The 18,070-nt window shown below is 36.1% G+C and overlaps 1 protein-coding gene across 1 annotated transcript in view; it reads right to left on the minus strand.

Moving 5' to 3' along the window:
• Positions 1 to 1,096: 1,096 nt before the first annotated feature.
• Positions 1,097 to 18,070, minus strand: part of MMP16 (matrix metallopeptidase 16) — a 190,299-nt gene continuing 173,325 nt past the window's right edge. The window contains exons 10-11 of the mRNA XM_075023548.1: positions 17,545 to 17,660; positions 1,097 to 12,938 (exon numbers count right to left, since the gene is read on the minus strand). Of these exons, the coding sequence (XP_074879649.1) occupies positions 12,604 to 12,938; positions 17,545 to 17,660 (451 nt within the window). The 3' untranslated portion in view covers positions 1,097 to 12,603. The remainder of the gene's footprint in view (positions 12,939 to 17,544; positions 17,661 to 18,070) is intronic.

Consider the following 18,070-nt stretch of genomic DNA (forward strand, 5'->3'; position numbering starts at 1 on the left):
AGTTGACTTTGTTCACTGTTTGTAATAATTCAAACAAGCAGTATGAAAGTGGTTGGCAAGCAATGATTAAGAATATTTGTTATTCATCATCAGTTTTGTCTAACTGGTTAACCTAGTATTGATTGTGTTTCTTGATTGGAAAGATTTTTGGAGAATAATTCCTGGGAGCTAAATCTTGAATTTGGGCCCAAACATTAAAACAAAAATCTAATTATCTGCCACATACTTATGTGAAAATAGGTCTGAAAAAGATTGAGCTATGGCACCAAATTTCTCATGTGTTAACTGTGATGCTAGACGTTTACTAATAAGTTTTCTGCCTGTAGCAGCATCTTTACCTATGAAGTGAATGGTATTAAGAAGACATGGATCAACTTGGTAGTTGTTTTAATTTGTATCTTTCAGAAACAACACACTTCCATGAACTTAAGAGGCTAAGATATTTAAGACACTCCCCAAATCCTTCCATTCAGAACTGGTGTTCTTCCTGTCAGTCACCTGCAGACAAGAACCAGTCAGGGGCCTTTTCCTCTCTCGTGTGTGAGAACTGCAGTGACTTCTGTAGCACCTGTTTTAATCAGTTCTCTTCCTTTCTTCCTTTAATCAGCTAAGTAATGGAATTTCCTTCCCCCCCCCCTTTTTTTTTTAATGATGAGCTACTTGTGGGTTTTAGCAAGTGTAAAACACATGCACCTCTGATTTAGAATGGAAAAGAGTGAGGTTTTGGATAGCTTAGATATGTGATGAGTTTGGCCTCAGCTCTTCGATCATCTTACAAGCACTGCCTTCTTTCTTGCTAGGACTCTGAAACAATAATAACTTTTACTTTGTCTCCAAACAGATTCAGCTTGTTCCTGGTTTCCTACACCCACAAATATGCATGGGTGTAGGAAAACTTTAATCCCTTCTAGCCTAGGAAGAATTACATTTTTGTTGACATGGGAGGAACATAGATCTTTGCAAAGCTGAGCTGGATGGCCAAAGTTTTACAAAATTCTCTTTTGCATCTTAGTCTTGTGGTCTTCTATTGTGATTTGATTTCAAGAAAACTATATTTTTTTTTGTTTTTATTATTCATCTATTTTCTAATCTGAATCATTAGTCTCACCTTTTCTTTAGATTATACTTTTCATGGTTTTTCTTACGCATAACAAAGGAGGAAATTGAGCCACCTGTTCGTCATTTTTGTAGTGGCTGTGACAGCAATCTCTAATGAGTAGCCCTTCAGACATTAAAGTAGGTCCACTGTCACATGCTCCACCTCTTTTCTATACAAATTAGTTTTTCCTCCTCTATTTTGATTAGGAGAATTAACTAATGTTTCCTTCACCCTGCTCATACCCAGGTATATCCATATGTCTATAAATTGTCATTATCTGTTAGGCATTCCTCTTCTGAGGCTAAAGTTGGCTGTAATGTTATATAGTATCTAAAGAGCAGCAGCTATAAATCTTACAGTAATATATACCAATGAAACCACAATGCCTTTATGAAACTTTTTTTCTGTTCTCTTATTTATTGACAGGTTTCTTTTTAATTACAACACAATGAAACAATGGTAAGTACATAAGATGCAATAGTATAAAAAGCCATTTTAACCCTTCCCTTGGTTAAGACACTTACAGCAGACAAGAACTGCCCCACCCCAACTCCCCCCTTCTCAAATGAAAACAAAAAATAAATATAAATTAATAAATATAAAACAAATCACTGCACAGCCCTTAACACTTTGATTGCCATGGCAAGAACCATAGTTATGATTCTAGCATGTGACTTTCTGTGGTTAAAGGTTGCCGCAGCAGTCAAAGGGTTATAGCATTGTAAACATAAGTACTTTGTTGAAAATGTTCAGTCATGTTAATGGTCTACAGCAATGAGATTATTATCATGACCCCTTGACCTTTAATGACACAACATTATAAGGAGTTAGAGATAATAGCTTGGTGAGCTGTTACAGAGATTAATTAACCCATTTTGTTTAACAATGCACTATGAGGTCTTGATTTACTAATAAAAGACACTTGTGTATAATAAAACACTGTTCAATGCATTGATCAATAAAATCAATGAAAAAATCAGTCTAAGCACCACAAAATTTTGCCTGATTATATCTGACAGTCATAATACACTTTAGCACCATTTAGTCAGCCTTGCATTTGCACACAAACAAGCTTTGTGTTTGTCAGTAGAAGCTACCTGAAAGAATAACATATGTCAGTTATAAAAAGGTTACTGTATAGAATGCTGTGTGAGCCAATAAAATAAAATAAAATAAAATAACAATAATAAAATGACATTTAGTTGCAGAAAGCAAATAAATGTTTCAGTTATTTTGTTACTAACACACATCCTAATGATCCAAACATGGGCATGAAATGCATATGGGGCTATGCGGAGAAAAGGAAATAAAAATGAGAAATTTGCATCACACAGAGAAATCATCACATGCATATTCTGACTTATTTAGGCTTTGTAAATTAAATGAACAATTGTTGGGTGGTTTAAGAAGTCAAGCTTGAAAAGAGTTGGTGTTTAACAACATGTGAATTTTATGGTCATGTTATGCATAAAACTACTTTCAGAGATATCCCAACAATGGCACCAAAATCCTTGTCTCTGCATGAAAAGTTGACTTCCTCTTTCTCAGAGGTGGAGGATAAACAAGCAAATCACAGTGTGGGAAGAGTCACAATTGTAGTAGCTTCTAGCTAACATATTGGAACCAGAACAATTTCTGCTGGAATTACGAGGACGAAGGAATGGCAACAAGATGGAAAATGGAATCAGCTGCTAAAATAACACCCAACAAGCAGAACTAAGGAAGAAGTCAGGTTCTGGTAGATACAAGATTACAGCACTTGGAGAGAAAGTAAGGTGCATGTTATTCAGAAAGTAAGAGAAACAAGAATGTGTATGAACCATGGAAAACAATGTATCCTTCTTGTACATATCCATACCAAACTCTGATTGACTACACACTGACAAAACCAGCTGTACATGCTTTAACTGCTAACAATACTAACCACAGGACTGGCAAGGAGCAGACACCACCTCCCTCAAACAGCTTCTGATCATATAGGAACACTTATCACATGCAATAAACCTACAGAAGTCAAACACCTGCATCTTTCTTTGCAAGCTGTGACTGAACCATGCAATGAATCTGATTCCCAGACTACAGTAGCAGATGTCAGAGAGACCTCTTCATAAATATGTTATTTATGATACTCAGAAATTAGGATCAATCAGAAAACAGTGCATAGTAGCAAAGCATTCTGCCATGCAACAGTGCTAGCATATTATGCTACAGCAGCAATGTAATGGTAGTTGATGTATGTGTATGAACTGCCTTGTGGTAGAGGAAGGAGTCCAGCCATATAAATATTGTCTGAACATCCACGACATATTATAGGCATCAGAATGCAAAGGAGAAAGAGAAAAGGTTAAAAGTAAGAACTGGAACCACTGGAAATAATAAAAACATTTTTGAAATACAGCTTTCTAGACTGCTCACCTCTCACAGATGCTGTAAACCACGCATGCAAATGGTATGCAGTGTCTGGCACCAAAAATAATAGGTCTCTGCTGTTACACCATTGTACATGTGACCAGGCAAGTAGCCACAAGATGCAAATAAGGAGCCCGTGATGATTAGTGCTAACTGTACCACATCATTTTCATAAAAGACTTGAAGGATGACAGTATCAATGGATGGCAGAGACTTCAATAATCTGAAGTGAGTTAACTTGGAGCTTAGTGTTTGGGGACTGGACAATGAACAAGATTTAGTGAAAGATATACATCAAATTCCTCAAATGTTCACAGGATTTTTTGAGAAGGTACTACCTCTTCATCATAGACACAAAAAGCTGCATTTCCTAGTGATAGATCGTAGAAAGTTGTGTGTGATTAAATGAGATAGACAACAAAATTGTAGTTTCTTCTTTTCTCTGTATAATGAATGGATCATTTCTCACTTGTCTATCAAGAGCCTATAAAATTAAATATTGCCTTAATTAGTCAGGAAACATGTCAGGGCACAGTGAAAAAGGGGAGTGGAGGGGAATCAGAAGTTTGATCGTACTTATCAATTTACATAAAGAAATAGCAATAGATGATCCATCCAAAGGTCGTAAAAGTATTTCCATTATATTGAACACTTCAAGACTGAGATATCATGGAGATAAAGATACATGGCTGTAATATTGACTAACAGGGGTAAAGGCTTCTTTGTCCCTCAGTATTTCATCCAGTGGAATTCTTCAAATGATAGGTAACTTTTTGTATCTAATTTCTGAAAACAAACGTAAGAACATTACACTATGACAAGTTTTGTACATCAATTCAGGCTGATGTTAGTTTGACTAAATCTCTCTCGAAAGATTTTTGATTGCAGCAGATAAATAATGTGTTCGGTCTCTGTATTTTTAGTCAGGTTTAGAGTACATATCCTGAGGAGCCTTTTGACTGACAGCTCTCCGGTGGGTTATGACACCAAATATAGAATTAGTTGGACTTTCTACAGCCTAACAGGTATCCTTGTTGTTGGAGACCAATAATATTTTCAAAGCTATCACCACCTTCCTGATAATATCTCTTCTCTTTATTGTTGATTACATAGCAGTTAGATGCAATTTTAGTGGTGTCAGTGGTCCTTGTCTCCTTCCACTTCTGACAAACTTTTTTTGCACTTGCAATTACAAACCAAAACGTTCTCATACCTTTTTTTATATTCTGCTGGAAATGAAAAATGGAAATGTGCTTATGCTGCTTTTTCTATGTCTGTCTGCAGTCTTTAGCCAAAAGACCTAGCTGGCTTTCTGGTGGATCCTAGAAGCTGCGGAAAGAAAGTTCATGACTAATTTAAGTTTCCTCTGAGAAAGATGTCAATAGCCTGTTCCTTTAAATCTGTATTTGTCATCATTGTGATCCAAGGACTCCCACCTTCAAAGGAATGCATATTGACATCAGATGATGACCTGTGTATCTTGGATGATGAAAAGAGGGAGTCATAATCCTTGATGTATCCTATAAAACGGTTTTCAACCAGACACAATAAGACAGTACTGTGCATGAATTGACAAGAGATGTTTGCACGTTTTTGGAAACACAGTAAAGATGGATGTTAGGCATATATTTAGTTGGCAATGTTTTACCAAATGTATTACTTAGAGTAAGAGCTGGGAATAGGTTATTTGCATCATCACACATTCCTTCAATTCCGGATTCCTATTCAAGATTAAGTTTTCTTGGGTATAACAATCTCAGGTATTTCTCTGAGCTATATATTGACAATGGCTATCCTGAAATATTTTTTTAATAGTTTTCAACTACCTCGTGATGCACGGCCAGAGTTCATAGCCCTTTATCATGAGGCAAAACACAACCATGTAAATACAAGCCACAGCTATGCCTTGCAGGTATAAATCGTAGCTGTCATGATCATTTAAAACTTCTGTAGGTTGCTGATGATGTCTTCTGAATACATGGCATAATATGTACCATTTCAAAACTTATATAACTCATATCCAAGCAGACAAACTTCTCAGAGCTGACTTCAACATGGTGCTCCCATAAAATATGAAGATGATCAGTATGTGAGCACTGGCAATTTTGTGGCAATAGCCAAGCATAGCATACACAGTATGTGCATCCCTGTTTAGATTCATCGTATGCCTAAATATGGGGCTGTGCATTTCAAGTGGGATGTATCAGTTGTACAATAGTACTTTCTGAGCTATATATAATATCATGGAATTGTGAACACTGACAAAGATATTATAAACCATTTTACATTATGGAAAAACCTACTTTCTTTTCTTTGAGGTTGTAAAATGATAGTTAAGGGAAACAAAATTTGTTCACACCTTATAAACGAGTTAGCACTGATTGCCTGATGACCCTAAGCACTCTCACCTTCCACAAGGCAGATGATTTTATGTAACCTATGAATATGTGTGTAGACTGGGTATTAAACTATGCCAACACATCAGGATGGAAATACAGATTAGAAACATTGTTTTTTGACTTAACATGCTGCTCTTTGCAAGTGGTGAACCCATCTGGGCATGCACTGATAGACATAGTTACACTGTTCTGTTGCTGGTGGGTCAGTAATATAATACTTCCCTAAAACCCTTCAAACCCCATTGTCATATTGTTAAGGGCTAACCAGGTACTTTAGGAAGTTATTTTACCCCAGCCTTCTGTTGCTAATCCCACTTCCCAGAAAGCCACTTCCCAGAATGATGGATGGGCAAATGGATGATCCAGGACACATGCATGGCACCGAATGAAAATGACTATTCCACGTGTTAGTGCCAGATGGCGAGAATGTTCAGTATATATTTTACTGCAACAGCAAAAAAAAAAAAAAAAAAAAAGGGCGTGAAAGGCTATGAATTAAGATATGCTGATAGGTTGCCAAGGAGATTAAGGCTGTAGCTCTAAAAAGGATGTGATACAATTTCATAGGTTAGAAATTACTATTAACTAAACAGAAAGCTTGGGTTTATGTGGTGGCTATTATAACTATCATTTGTGGACAATATCATTCTACAGAAGCAGAAGAAACTAAGCTGTGTGACTGGAAAGCTTTGTGCCATCCTAAGTGGCAGGCATGTGTAATGATTATTTTTTATGTAGTTTTACTGTGACAGCAAGTAGCACTATGCTGCATGCAGATCCAAGTCCAGAAAATTGTCTTTAGCATTTCTTCATTTATGTCTTCTCTGCCTCTAAAATTTATTTCACCTATACTGTGGGCAGACCAAAGCAGTACTTAAGGCTATCTCCACAGGGCAAACATACTTTATGCACACCTCTCACAGAATGTCACATCTCGAATATATAATGGGCAGCTGCAACTGCAAATGTTAATAAACTGACTATAATTTGTAGATGATATGCTAAAGCTTATGCATACTGGGAAACAAGACCTGTTTATGAAGCATGTGTTTAAAGCTGTCTACATGCTTCTTTGAAATACATTTTGATTTTGGGAACAGATGTTTGCTATGGTCACATAGTGATGATCATTCAAAATATGATCTCCTGATTATCATTGGGCTTTCCTAGTTAAATACATCCATCAAATAATGCCACATCATACAGAATCTACGCTGCCTAACATTAGAGGCTACCTTAGATCAAGCATCAAATGGAGCCAGTCTGCAACAAGTGATGGTATGCTTTTGATGCTTACTAGACATTTTCAGCATTGATGGCACTGATGACAATGTCTTTCTCTATCAGCCTCTGACATCTCAGATGGCAAGTCACAAGAATGGGTTAGGCAGATTAGACTCACACATTACATTTTATCAGGAGGCCAGTGGCAGACAATTCATTGATTTACATGCATAAATCAGAGATTAACTTTATGAATATATGGTTCATTTACAACTGATTTTGTAACTGACATATGTTTAAATGGTCCTATCTTATGTGAACCACTCTGTCTGCAGTCTGTGTAGTGTGAGCTAAGGAAGTACACCTAATGTTACAGTGCTGGTGTATCAGTCATGGCAATACCATTGTATTCAATAACAGATTATCTGTTCCTCAGCTCCCACAGAGTATTATTTGATATACAGCATAGCTGAACACTTAAGTGGCCAGTGACATTTGTTCCCTCCACTGATAATAACGATTTTCCTTATGGCTCATAGGGCTGCAGTCATCTATTTACGCTTCTGGAAATAGAGCTGTCCAAAGACAGTCTTGACAACAACAAAAGGCGACGGGGAGCTATTTTTCTGTAATGGCTGCTTCACATCTCCTACTGCCACAGTGCACGGCTTCCTCCACTTCTGCAATCGGTGATAAAACTTAGATCACGTTGTGAGAAGATATGGGAGCCAAGACAGAGCAAGCCCCTGCAGTCATATCCTTGCCCCTCAGCCCAGTCATCTTGTGCTATCTCCAATTTAGGCTGCTAATGGTGTGGTAGCTTGCATTTCTACTTTTTAAAAAATGCAGTGCCTGAAACATTCACTGTTCAGTTTGCTATGTGTCTTTTTTTAAGGTTTGCCCTAGCGATGGTTCAAATGCAAAAAAACTAGAATAGGATTGTAATACTTCCATTGCTTATAGGCAGACCTACTTTCTATTCTACACACCTTTTTCTACTCAACAAGCTAGAATTTGATTCTATATAATTTGGTAGCAAAAACTACATTTAATTGACATTAAGATTGTGAAGAAAGACCCCCCAAAAAAGTTGAAGATTCAAAAATTAAGCCTTATACTCTGTTCTTAACCCACACTGCTAATGGCACAGGACTCTTGACAAAACAACTGGGGAGGTGAAGTACACTTCTAAAGAAAAAGTGTAAGTCTGCCCTTTGCACTTGAATCTATTAGCTTCTGTTATTTTCATTCACAAAATTAGCCTTAAAAAAATCTTTTTCTTTAATTATCCCCTCCCTTTGCCCCACTTTGAAAGAAGAAAAAGAACAAAAGTTCATAGGAAGATATAAAATATGTATTACATTTATTCAGGAGACTTGAAAGGGCTCCTTTGGAGCCATTTGAGTCTCTCCATCCCAGCCTATCCAGTAAATATACAGTTACATAGTTTTTAAAATGTATTTTTTGATAAAAATTAATTTTTGTCTACAGTCAATAACCTTTTCATAGGTTTATACATTAGAAGGCCAGAGGAAACACTGCCATCATCTACTCTGGCCTCCTGCATCATACAGACCATAGTACTCTGAAGATACATGACCCTGTATAGTCAGCTTGATAGACTGTAACTGATTAACACAAAGCATACTCAGTTTTGTATTTTTCCACAGTAAAGATCATGACAATACCAATATGGAAATGTTTATTAAAAATTTTATGAAAAATGTTACGGCACGTGAGCAGGAACCCAGATTGCAGAACTGAAAATATTTTTAGTTTGTTTTTTCTTAATTTTGATAATTATAGGCCCTGGTAGAAAAACAACTGTTCAAAAAAACCCATTGTCTTAGAACTTTGACTGAATTGAGTTCAAAACTAGATCAGGGAACATCACTAATTTATTCTGAACTTCTATAATTTGATACTAGCCAGTATGCATTTGGGAATTACAGTGAACACAATTGCTCTTACATCTTTTACTTAAAGCAAACCTTTATGACTGTGTTATAACCTGCTGAAAATAGGAGTAAGTAATAGAAATGCTGACACAATCTTGCTCTGCATGACATAAACATGCCAATATAATATTATTTTTTCTCCCTCTCTCTGTATATAATATATATGCACTTTTAAGTAAAAGAAAATAGATTAAACAATCAACTTATCATGTATTCATGTATATATGATGTACCATATACCAAGCACTAGACTTATCACACTTACCTTCCTGCATAATTAAAGTTAAATTCTCCAAATACAAACATTTTTGTTACCTTATCAAAGAACAATAGTCAACATGCTCAGCACTTCATTACTGTCAGGGAAACAGTTGCACAAAAAGTTAAAGCTGCCATGAAAGATATTTCAAAATTGAAGTGAAATTTTCAAGTGAATAAAAAACCAGATGAGGTGCTGTTCTGTCTTAAAGATAATATAAAATAAGTTCTCCTACTGTAGAGGAAAACCAAATGCAGAATAAGTAGTGCTGTTAGTATTTTCCACCAACTATCCAAGGGACAAAATTGGAACAGCAACATAAATCATTTTGTTCTGTCTGTAGCAGAACATAAGTTATAGTAGTTTGTTTACAATAAAAATCTCTCCATGGATTAAAATATGCATGTATGTGTATGTGTGTGTTTGTGTGCATTTATAAGTATACAAACACACACATGTTAATATATATGACAAACAGGCATAGAATTCCGAATTCACCAAATGAGCTGATGTGCAGTAAATATCCTATGTTACTTAACTGTCAGTTAATCTATATTTTCAGCAACAACTGAATTGGGTTTACTAAATAATGCTATGGGCTGATACTGGTGCACTTCTAACCTACAGTATGCAGTACCTCTACAAAACATCTCCAAAATGCCATCTGCATTGCATATTTGTTGTAAAACTATATCTTCTTCTAATCTTCATTTTTGTTAGCCGTACATATGTATATCTGTTTATGCTCTAAGAAATAAGTTTGCAATGCTTTATAGCATGCCACATATGTTCATAAAACAGGTCCTCAAATCAATATAAAATCATGTAATTGAACAAAAAGGCATACTATTTTTCATGCTATGCTCAATATAAATATAAATTCAAGGCAGTCAAGCTATCCATTACCAAAATAATAATAATAACCATAATATATATGTATATATACCTACACTCTCTAAAAAGTGATCCAGTTTTGTGGATTAAGAAACCAGTAAGAAATTGGTTGAATGTAGTATAAAAGTCTCATTTTATGTAAAAGCCAATACTGGCCATTTCAAGTATTTTAATACTTTCCTCTAACCTTTTCATTAATAACTAGCTATCTGTAGAAATGATATTTTTATACTGAAAATTGTATTCAAGTTAAATAAAAATTAACTGCTACTGTAGTTCATTTTTAGAGTGTGCATGTATACATAGCAAAATACCCTTCTACAGATCTATCATAAATATTTTAGTTTATGTCAGTTCTTTTCCATGAAAACACTTCAATGTTTTCTTCAAATTTTGGGTAATGTATACCTGGCCTTTTAAGAAATAAAGCTCGTCTTAGTTCATTTGCAACACCAGATTCCTTTCAGTTTGTGCCAGTTTGCAAGTTAAAGGTCAAAGATCAAAGACATAGGACAGTACACTTTAAGGAAATTCAGACAGTGAAGCTGTTCACAGAAGACAATGTTTAACTTGGTAATGACAGTCAACAGGTCAATAATCAAGTTCAAGGCAAGCTGTTCATTGTTGCAAAAGCTACTCCCCTCAAATCCTGGCTTTCATAAAAAACCAGGTGTCTGACTTTTGGGGTGCATCATTCTGACCATCTTTAATAAGTTCACAGCCCAGTGACTGTAAAGCCTATCACTGCAAGAAGCAGCTCCTAAAATCAATAAAGAGGTCTGTCAGTTGCTGACTTTTCTCTAGGAAAAAAATATTGATACAAACCTGCTCTGCAGGTCACATGAAAATGACAATACTGCTGTTAGCACAAATTACACAGAATGACAAAATGCTTTGGTGGTCCCTTGGCTCTGTCAGTGATATCACGTTCGGCTGAAGGCCGGAAATTTGACTAACCCTTTGAGAACTATGGTGAACATGCAAAGGGGTAACACACCAGAGGATTCTCATGCAATATCAGAGTCATCATTTTAGCTCTCCTTTGAAACTGTAGCTCTACCTCTGCAGAGGCAAATTGAATTATCATGCAACGTAGTTTAAAAGAGAAGTTCAAGATGCTTAAGATAAGAGTCTAAGCTATAAAATTGTCATCAGTTCAGAAAAATTCTTGGTAAGTGGTAGAAGTTATTAAAATAGGGTTGGTTCCTTTAACCAGAAAGTAGCTGGTAAATATATTTTGCTTTCTATTTATGTTACAAACACTTTTCTATCAGGAATGCAAATAATTAAAAACACTCACTTGCAGTCACAGGAAATCTGTTTTGAAAAATTGATTTTCTGTTAAAACCTGTATTACCCAAACACAATCCTATAATGTAATGACAACCAAGATTAACATCCACCAGACTCTGAAAACGGATGCAATAGTTCTCAAAGGGTTACACTACGAATGTAATACCAGCGTCAAGTTTCTGTACAGCATGACTGTCACTTTAGTTCATTGAAATCCACTTCAGAGACACACTGCTTCTTACCATGTTTTGGAATGAGTGCTCTTGACAGACCTATGAAAGGCCTGGGGCAGTTGGCTTGGTACAGCTTGGGAAAGATTATGCAGGAAAACAAACAAAAAGTCAAACAAACCAATAAAAAGGTTCTGCTTGAATATATATAAATGAGTTTAAAACATTGAGGACATAGCCCAGAGCAGCTGTAAAAAACACAAAATGAATGTATTATTAAGGCTGTTACTATATTGCAGATATTTTGGCCCCTTGTTTGTTGGAAAATGGCTGTCCGAACAGTCTGAAGTCCTGCGTGTCATCCGAGTCTCCCACCTGACAAAACTGGAAGTAGGAGTATAGGACTTTATCCGTAGCAGACAGAAAGCAATCCTCTTTGGAGACAAAGCTGTTTTGGGTCTTCTCGCTTTCCTGAAAGTTCCATTGTGTGTCGTTGTGTTTCTCTAAAAAAATTTACTTTCAGCAAAAAATTTTTCAAAGGGGAACAGGCCTCACTGGAAAAATGTAGAAACACTGGAGATTTTTATTCTTTTCCTCTTGGTTAGTTAATCCTGATAGTTTATAGGGCATTGAGCGTGCAGAGGAAAGGCCTAGAATTGAATGACAAAGACAGACAAAGGACTGAAGAAACAGCAGATACTGTGTATCATGGAAGCTTCCCAGCTGAGCAAATTGCCACTCATGTGCAGGACAGGCAACCCCCTGGGTTTTAAAGATCAGCTTTGTTTCAGACTGACAGATGCCCGCTCCTAGCTAGGAAACTGCATAACAGCTCTTGTGTTGAATCTCAAGTTACCACAAACTCCTGGGAGGGAAAGAAAAAAACCAAAACCCTACATCACACCCACTCTTGCATAGAGCGTTTGCAGTACAGTATGTGGCGGGGTGTTCCTTTCCTTTTGAACTGGAACACAGTGTAAACCAAGACAAGGAGGCACAAGGCCAGGATGCAGGGAATGACGATGGCTATGGCTTTCACAGTGCTGGCTGTGTTGTCCAGTTTGATGACAATGTCAACATCATCTTGAGGGCTGTGTCGGTCTTTATCTCGATCTGTTGGTCCATCACAACCCATAAAATCCTTGAGGATGGATCTGGGATAGCCAGGTTCCACCCTGAGCATCTGGTTATTGAATTTCCAGTACTCTTTTCCTTTGTAGAAATATGTGAAGCCTGAGGAAGAAAGTTGCAATTATTCATGGTCATATCAGAGCAAATCTTGTCATCAACACAACATGACTGAAACTCCTGGTATCAAATTATTTTGTCATTAAAAATTTTAAAAGGTGTAAGGAATTGATATCAGTTATAGGTCTTTCACATCCTCTTTACAAATTTCATTTCTTTACTGTCTCTAGAAAATCTAACATTGGGGTGGCTTTCTTTAATTCAATAAACTGGGATTTTTTCCATTACTACAAAAAAATAAAGGAATCCCAGAGATTATGATCTTTGACAGACCAGGGTCCAGCTGATTTGTTCATTCATTGAAAACCCAACCAGAGTTGGAATCCTCAGAGCTGGGACTTTAAAGTATCACCACCTCTTCAAGACGGGAAGTCTACTGAAACAAATTGCAATGCTATGCTAGCCAAAAATGACAACCAACCCTCTTTGATGTCATATAGCCTACTGCTGTACTTCAGAAGAAGGAAACTGGATGAAATAACAGCAGCTTTGCCAAGAGAAAACAGGTGTAATCAGATTTAAGTTTTCTGCAAAGAGCTGATATTTGATCATTCAGATGCAATCTAATGTTATTACTAAACATACCTAATTGGGGAAAAAAAACCCCGAAAACAAACTTGACACCTTGCCAAAAATCTACATTACTTTATTGTCCCAGCTGAAAAATGGCATTGATCTGGCAAGAAACAAACCTTCAGGATGGGTGAACTTCCTTCTACTGTTTATAAACTGAATGAAAACAGTTGGATTTTTCTTTATCTTCACTTTATAGACCTCAGCTTACTTCCTGCAGTACTAAAGGACACTAAAAATACTAAGATAGATTGGGCACTATTTGTCATTTTAACAATGCTGCCTGAAAAAAACTGGTAACTGGGCCATCTGGAGATAATACTAGTAATCACCTATTCAAACAGCAGTTAGTTTCTTTCAATTCTAAAAAAATTACTTGATAGTATATTTTGAAGCTCAAACTGTAAAAAATCTTCATCATCTACTGCCACTTTTCAGAATATTTAGAATATTTGAACATTCTTCTACATAGCTATTTATGCAATTTTAATGCCCTTCCTAGCCACTGAAAAGGTACTATTTTTCTTTTCCTTTATCCCTTGCAGTTTTATTATCTGAGAATGTGTTAGTATATCCATAGAAAGGTATAATACTGCTTAAAAAGAAAAAAGACAAGAAAAGCACTGCGCTATATCAAAACAGTAGTTAGCAGGCTTGTTCACAAAATGCCTTCTATTCTGATTGGAACAAAACAAAGAAAAGGACTCTAATTCTTTAAATATGATGAAGTTTTAAAATTTTAGCATATATAAAGTTCCTTAAAGCAATCTGTAGTTTAAACAAAAAAATAATACCAAATGCAAAATTTCAGTATTTTGAGCCACAGGTTACCCTATTGGCATTTCATATAACAACATGTATGTAAGAAAGCACTGTACATACCGGCCCTGGATAAATATTTCAAGCGTGAGAATTTGATATATTATCTCTATCAATATTCTAAAACATATATGGAGACCATATACAGATATGACATCTCTAAATCTATACTCTTACATATATACAGAATACATACACATATACACCAGGGGTACATATAAGTCAGAATACTGACATTAGTTAGTATTTATTGTTGTTATTGTACATTGAAATATCAGATTAAAACTGTTAAAATCAAAGTGGCAAAGGAATCACCAGCCCCTATAGAACCAGTAAAAATTCTTCAATTGGAACATATTTTCCACTGGAAAACTCTGAAGGTAGTTTAAACTTTTCTGCCATTTTGCTGAGGCAGGAAGCAGGAAAACAGTAACAGCTGAAGGATGGAAGTTACCAGCAGAAAAGGGTAGATCTAAGAGACTGAGTAGTTTTACTGCTTTTCATAGCAGAACAAGTCACCTCATGCAACTGTTGAAAGTGATTTCATCTAATCTGCTTGACTTGTTGAGCCTGCTTTGGGAGCTGCTCCTTACAATTTTCCAGTTGCTAGCTGCCGGGAGTAGTGAGTGCAATGCCTGACCCAAACAGCTTGGAAGGGCTTAGCAGCCACTAACATGTCAAACAGAAACTCAGATTAGGAGTGGTAGTAAGCACACATCGCAAAAAAATCACAACAGGCTAATAAAGTAGACTACCTTTTCTATTTTTTCTCTTTAAATATTGCCCCACCACCCACTTGAGCAGAATTCCTAGCTGGGAGGTGAGATTTTCTATGCTGCTCTGAAGGCAGAAGGAAAGACTTCTCCAATCTGGAGAACTTTCTGTGATCTCAGATTCCATTGAGCAACAGAAAGGAAATTTCTTCTTCACCTCCTCCTAAGAGTTCCTACCACAGTGTTAGAAACCAAATCACAATATGGGAAGTAGCAGGGAGAGTTTCAAAGATGTTACCTGTACCTTACCAATCTTCTAGGACACCAAGTCAGGATGCTGACTAGAGTAAGAAATTGTTTTTATTATCTTTCCCAAGCATCTTACTGCAAGACTACCCAAAATTTTTGTGGAAAGTGGAAGGAAACCCCTTTATGATCAGACTTATTGCAGGTGTTCATTTCCATGGTTTAAACAATAGAAAGACAAGGGAAAGAAAAAAGTATTAATTAAAATGAAATGGATTAACTGAAAAATATGCTTTCAGATGTTCCCTTATGAAGCCATATAGTAAAACTTCCTTGTCAAATGTGCTTCTGCCCAAAGAAAGGAAAACAGTTTCAGGCAAAACGTAATCAACTTTTTTCCAGCTAAGCTGCGGTACTTCTTATTTGTATCTGCTTTTGTTTCTTTCTCTCCTCATACAAAAACCAGCTGAGTTTTGAACTGTTTCTTAAGATGTCTGTTTTCCTGATTTCAGGGAAAATGTCTTAGTGGTCTTCTCGGGAACTTTATGGTGTCATTTTCAGTCCCTCTTTCTGCCCTAGGGCCCTTTTCGGCTTTCTGAGAAGCCCAAGAATGCCTTCTTTCCCTTCCCCTCCTCCATGATCTCATGTTATGTTTTACCACCCTTCTCATTCAAAGAGTCAGACAGACTATCAAAGCCACTGGGTTAAAAAAGAGAAGTGGCTTTGATGTAACGAAGAGTTTCCTGCCTTAGGAATGAGTACTCTGCCTCTGCAGTATTTTCAAACCCACTGGTCCGAATGTTACAGTAAGATAATTTTCATTTGTAATGAGACACACATATACCTGAGCTCAGTACAGAAAACTTATTATGGGGAATGCAATCAAGGTAAGAAAAAAACCCAAACCCATACATACATACATACATATATATTTTATATATATATATGTTAAATTCCTTTTGGATGTAAATCTTTAAAAATATGCTTAAAAATTAATGAAGGGAAGAAAGCAGAAGTTACATCCATTATGTTTGTGCATACATACTATTTGTGCCCGTTTCCACATGTATGTGTATTTACAAACAGTTAGTTATTGAGTGTGATGTATGCAGAATCTCATCTTGACTGACCTACTTTCCAGTTAAAAACAAAACAAAACAAAGCAAAACAAATAAAAACAAATAAAAACAACACAAAAAAATCCAGTCTAGCCAAAAGGCCAGAATCCAGAGAGGGTTTCTGCTTCTGGATAAAACAGAGACAAAGCAAGGAAGCAATTAAACATATTTCTGAAAAAAAAACCCCAAACATTTCCATGACAAATTACTTAATCAAGAGGTTGAAATAAGAGACTGAAATGCTTTCTACAAGTAAAGAAATCTTTTTATCTGCTTATTAAAAGGAAATTAAAATTATAGGGCAATATATATGTGTGCTGTCTGTGAGGCAAACAGAATAAACTCAGAACCTACTAATAAATGTCATAAATGCCATACAACAATTCTCCAACAATGATAAATGACAACAAATGCATATTTTTATTCCCATCAAAGGGATCTAAACTCTGTGCAGCTGAGGGCTCTGTTGGCAGCCTGCCAGCAGCCCCTGGGTAGCACTGAATTCTCATAACATGGAGGAGATTTTGCCTGCTCTCATTCATTTGGAGGTGTGGCCAGCTGAGATTCTAGGCTCCTGTATGCGATGATGCATCTTGATACAGGTAATAGCATTTCATACTAACATCCCTGTCATATGCATTTCTACATCATGGGCTTACAACATCTTTGATTTACATAGATTCCTAGGGATATTTCTGCCTAGAAAAAGATTTTGCTTCCCTTTTCTAGTTGTTCAGAATGAAAGTAATACCTTCTAAGCTGTTTAAACAGCCAACATCTTGACAATTCAAATAGAGATATACTATGTTTAGGAAGCTTGTTTTAAGAGGTACTATAATTTAGCAGAGAACAAAAATAATCAAGTGAATTAAGACACAAGGGGAAAAAGAATGGAAATTAAGGTTTATAATGCTAAATTTGAAAGATTTTTCTCCATTGTGTTAAATTGTACATGCAAACAAAGAGCCATTTTCACAACAGCAAGTTCTACAGCAGGAAATACTCTGTTCATAAATCAAGAATTCCTTCACTACTTAACCTGAATAGTCAATGACCCCTCTACTACTTTATCTTACATAAAGGGTGTTAGTAAATCTTTAAAACAGGAATGTGTTTGCATACCATTTTCTTTGTGGACAAAGGCTCCCTGAGGAGATTCTGGGATACCTTTCCAAATTGTGATTGGTTTGGGATAACCAGGATCCATGGATCTCATTTCTTCACTGTACCTCCAGTACCTATTTTTTTTTTTAAAGGACAAAAAAAAAAAGAAAAGAAAAGAAAAAAGCATTTATAAGATAGCAGATAAGTAACTACATATTTTTTTCCTTCTAATGTTTGCTACATTCATTAGCCACAAATGGGAATACTTGACTTCTTTTCTTTGAACATACTACTTGCTGACTGGACAATTCTTTCATGTAAGCAGAAAGAAGATAAAAGGTTTTTGCACTTTGACAACTAAATCAGCATGATAGCAATTCTGATGCCCACAACTTCTGCACAGTGACACAGACAGATGCAATGTACGAAAAAAAAGATACACTAATGTTTTAGGTAACATTTTAATAACAAAAATGACAGTAGATTCAGATTAAAATGCTCCCAGCAATCTTAATTTAACTCCTTATATGTATGCATTACAGTA

The sequence above is a fragment of the Buteo buteo genome, chromosome 3 (genome assembly GCF_964188355.1).
Source record: "Buteo buteo chromosome 3, bButBut1.hap1.1, whole genome shotgun sequence".
NCBI lineage: Eukaryota > Metazoa > Chordata > Aves > Accipitriformes > Accipitridae > Buteo > Buteo buteo.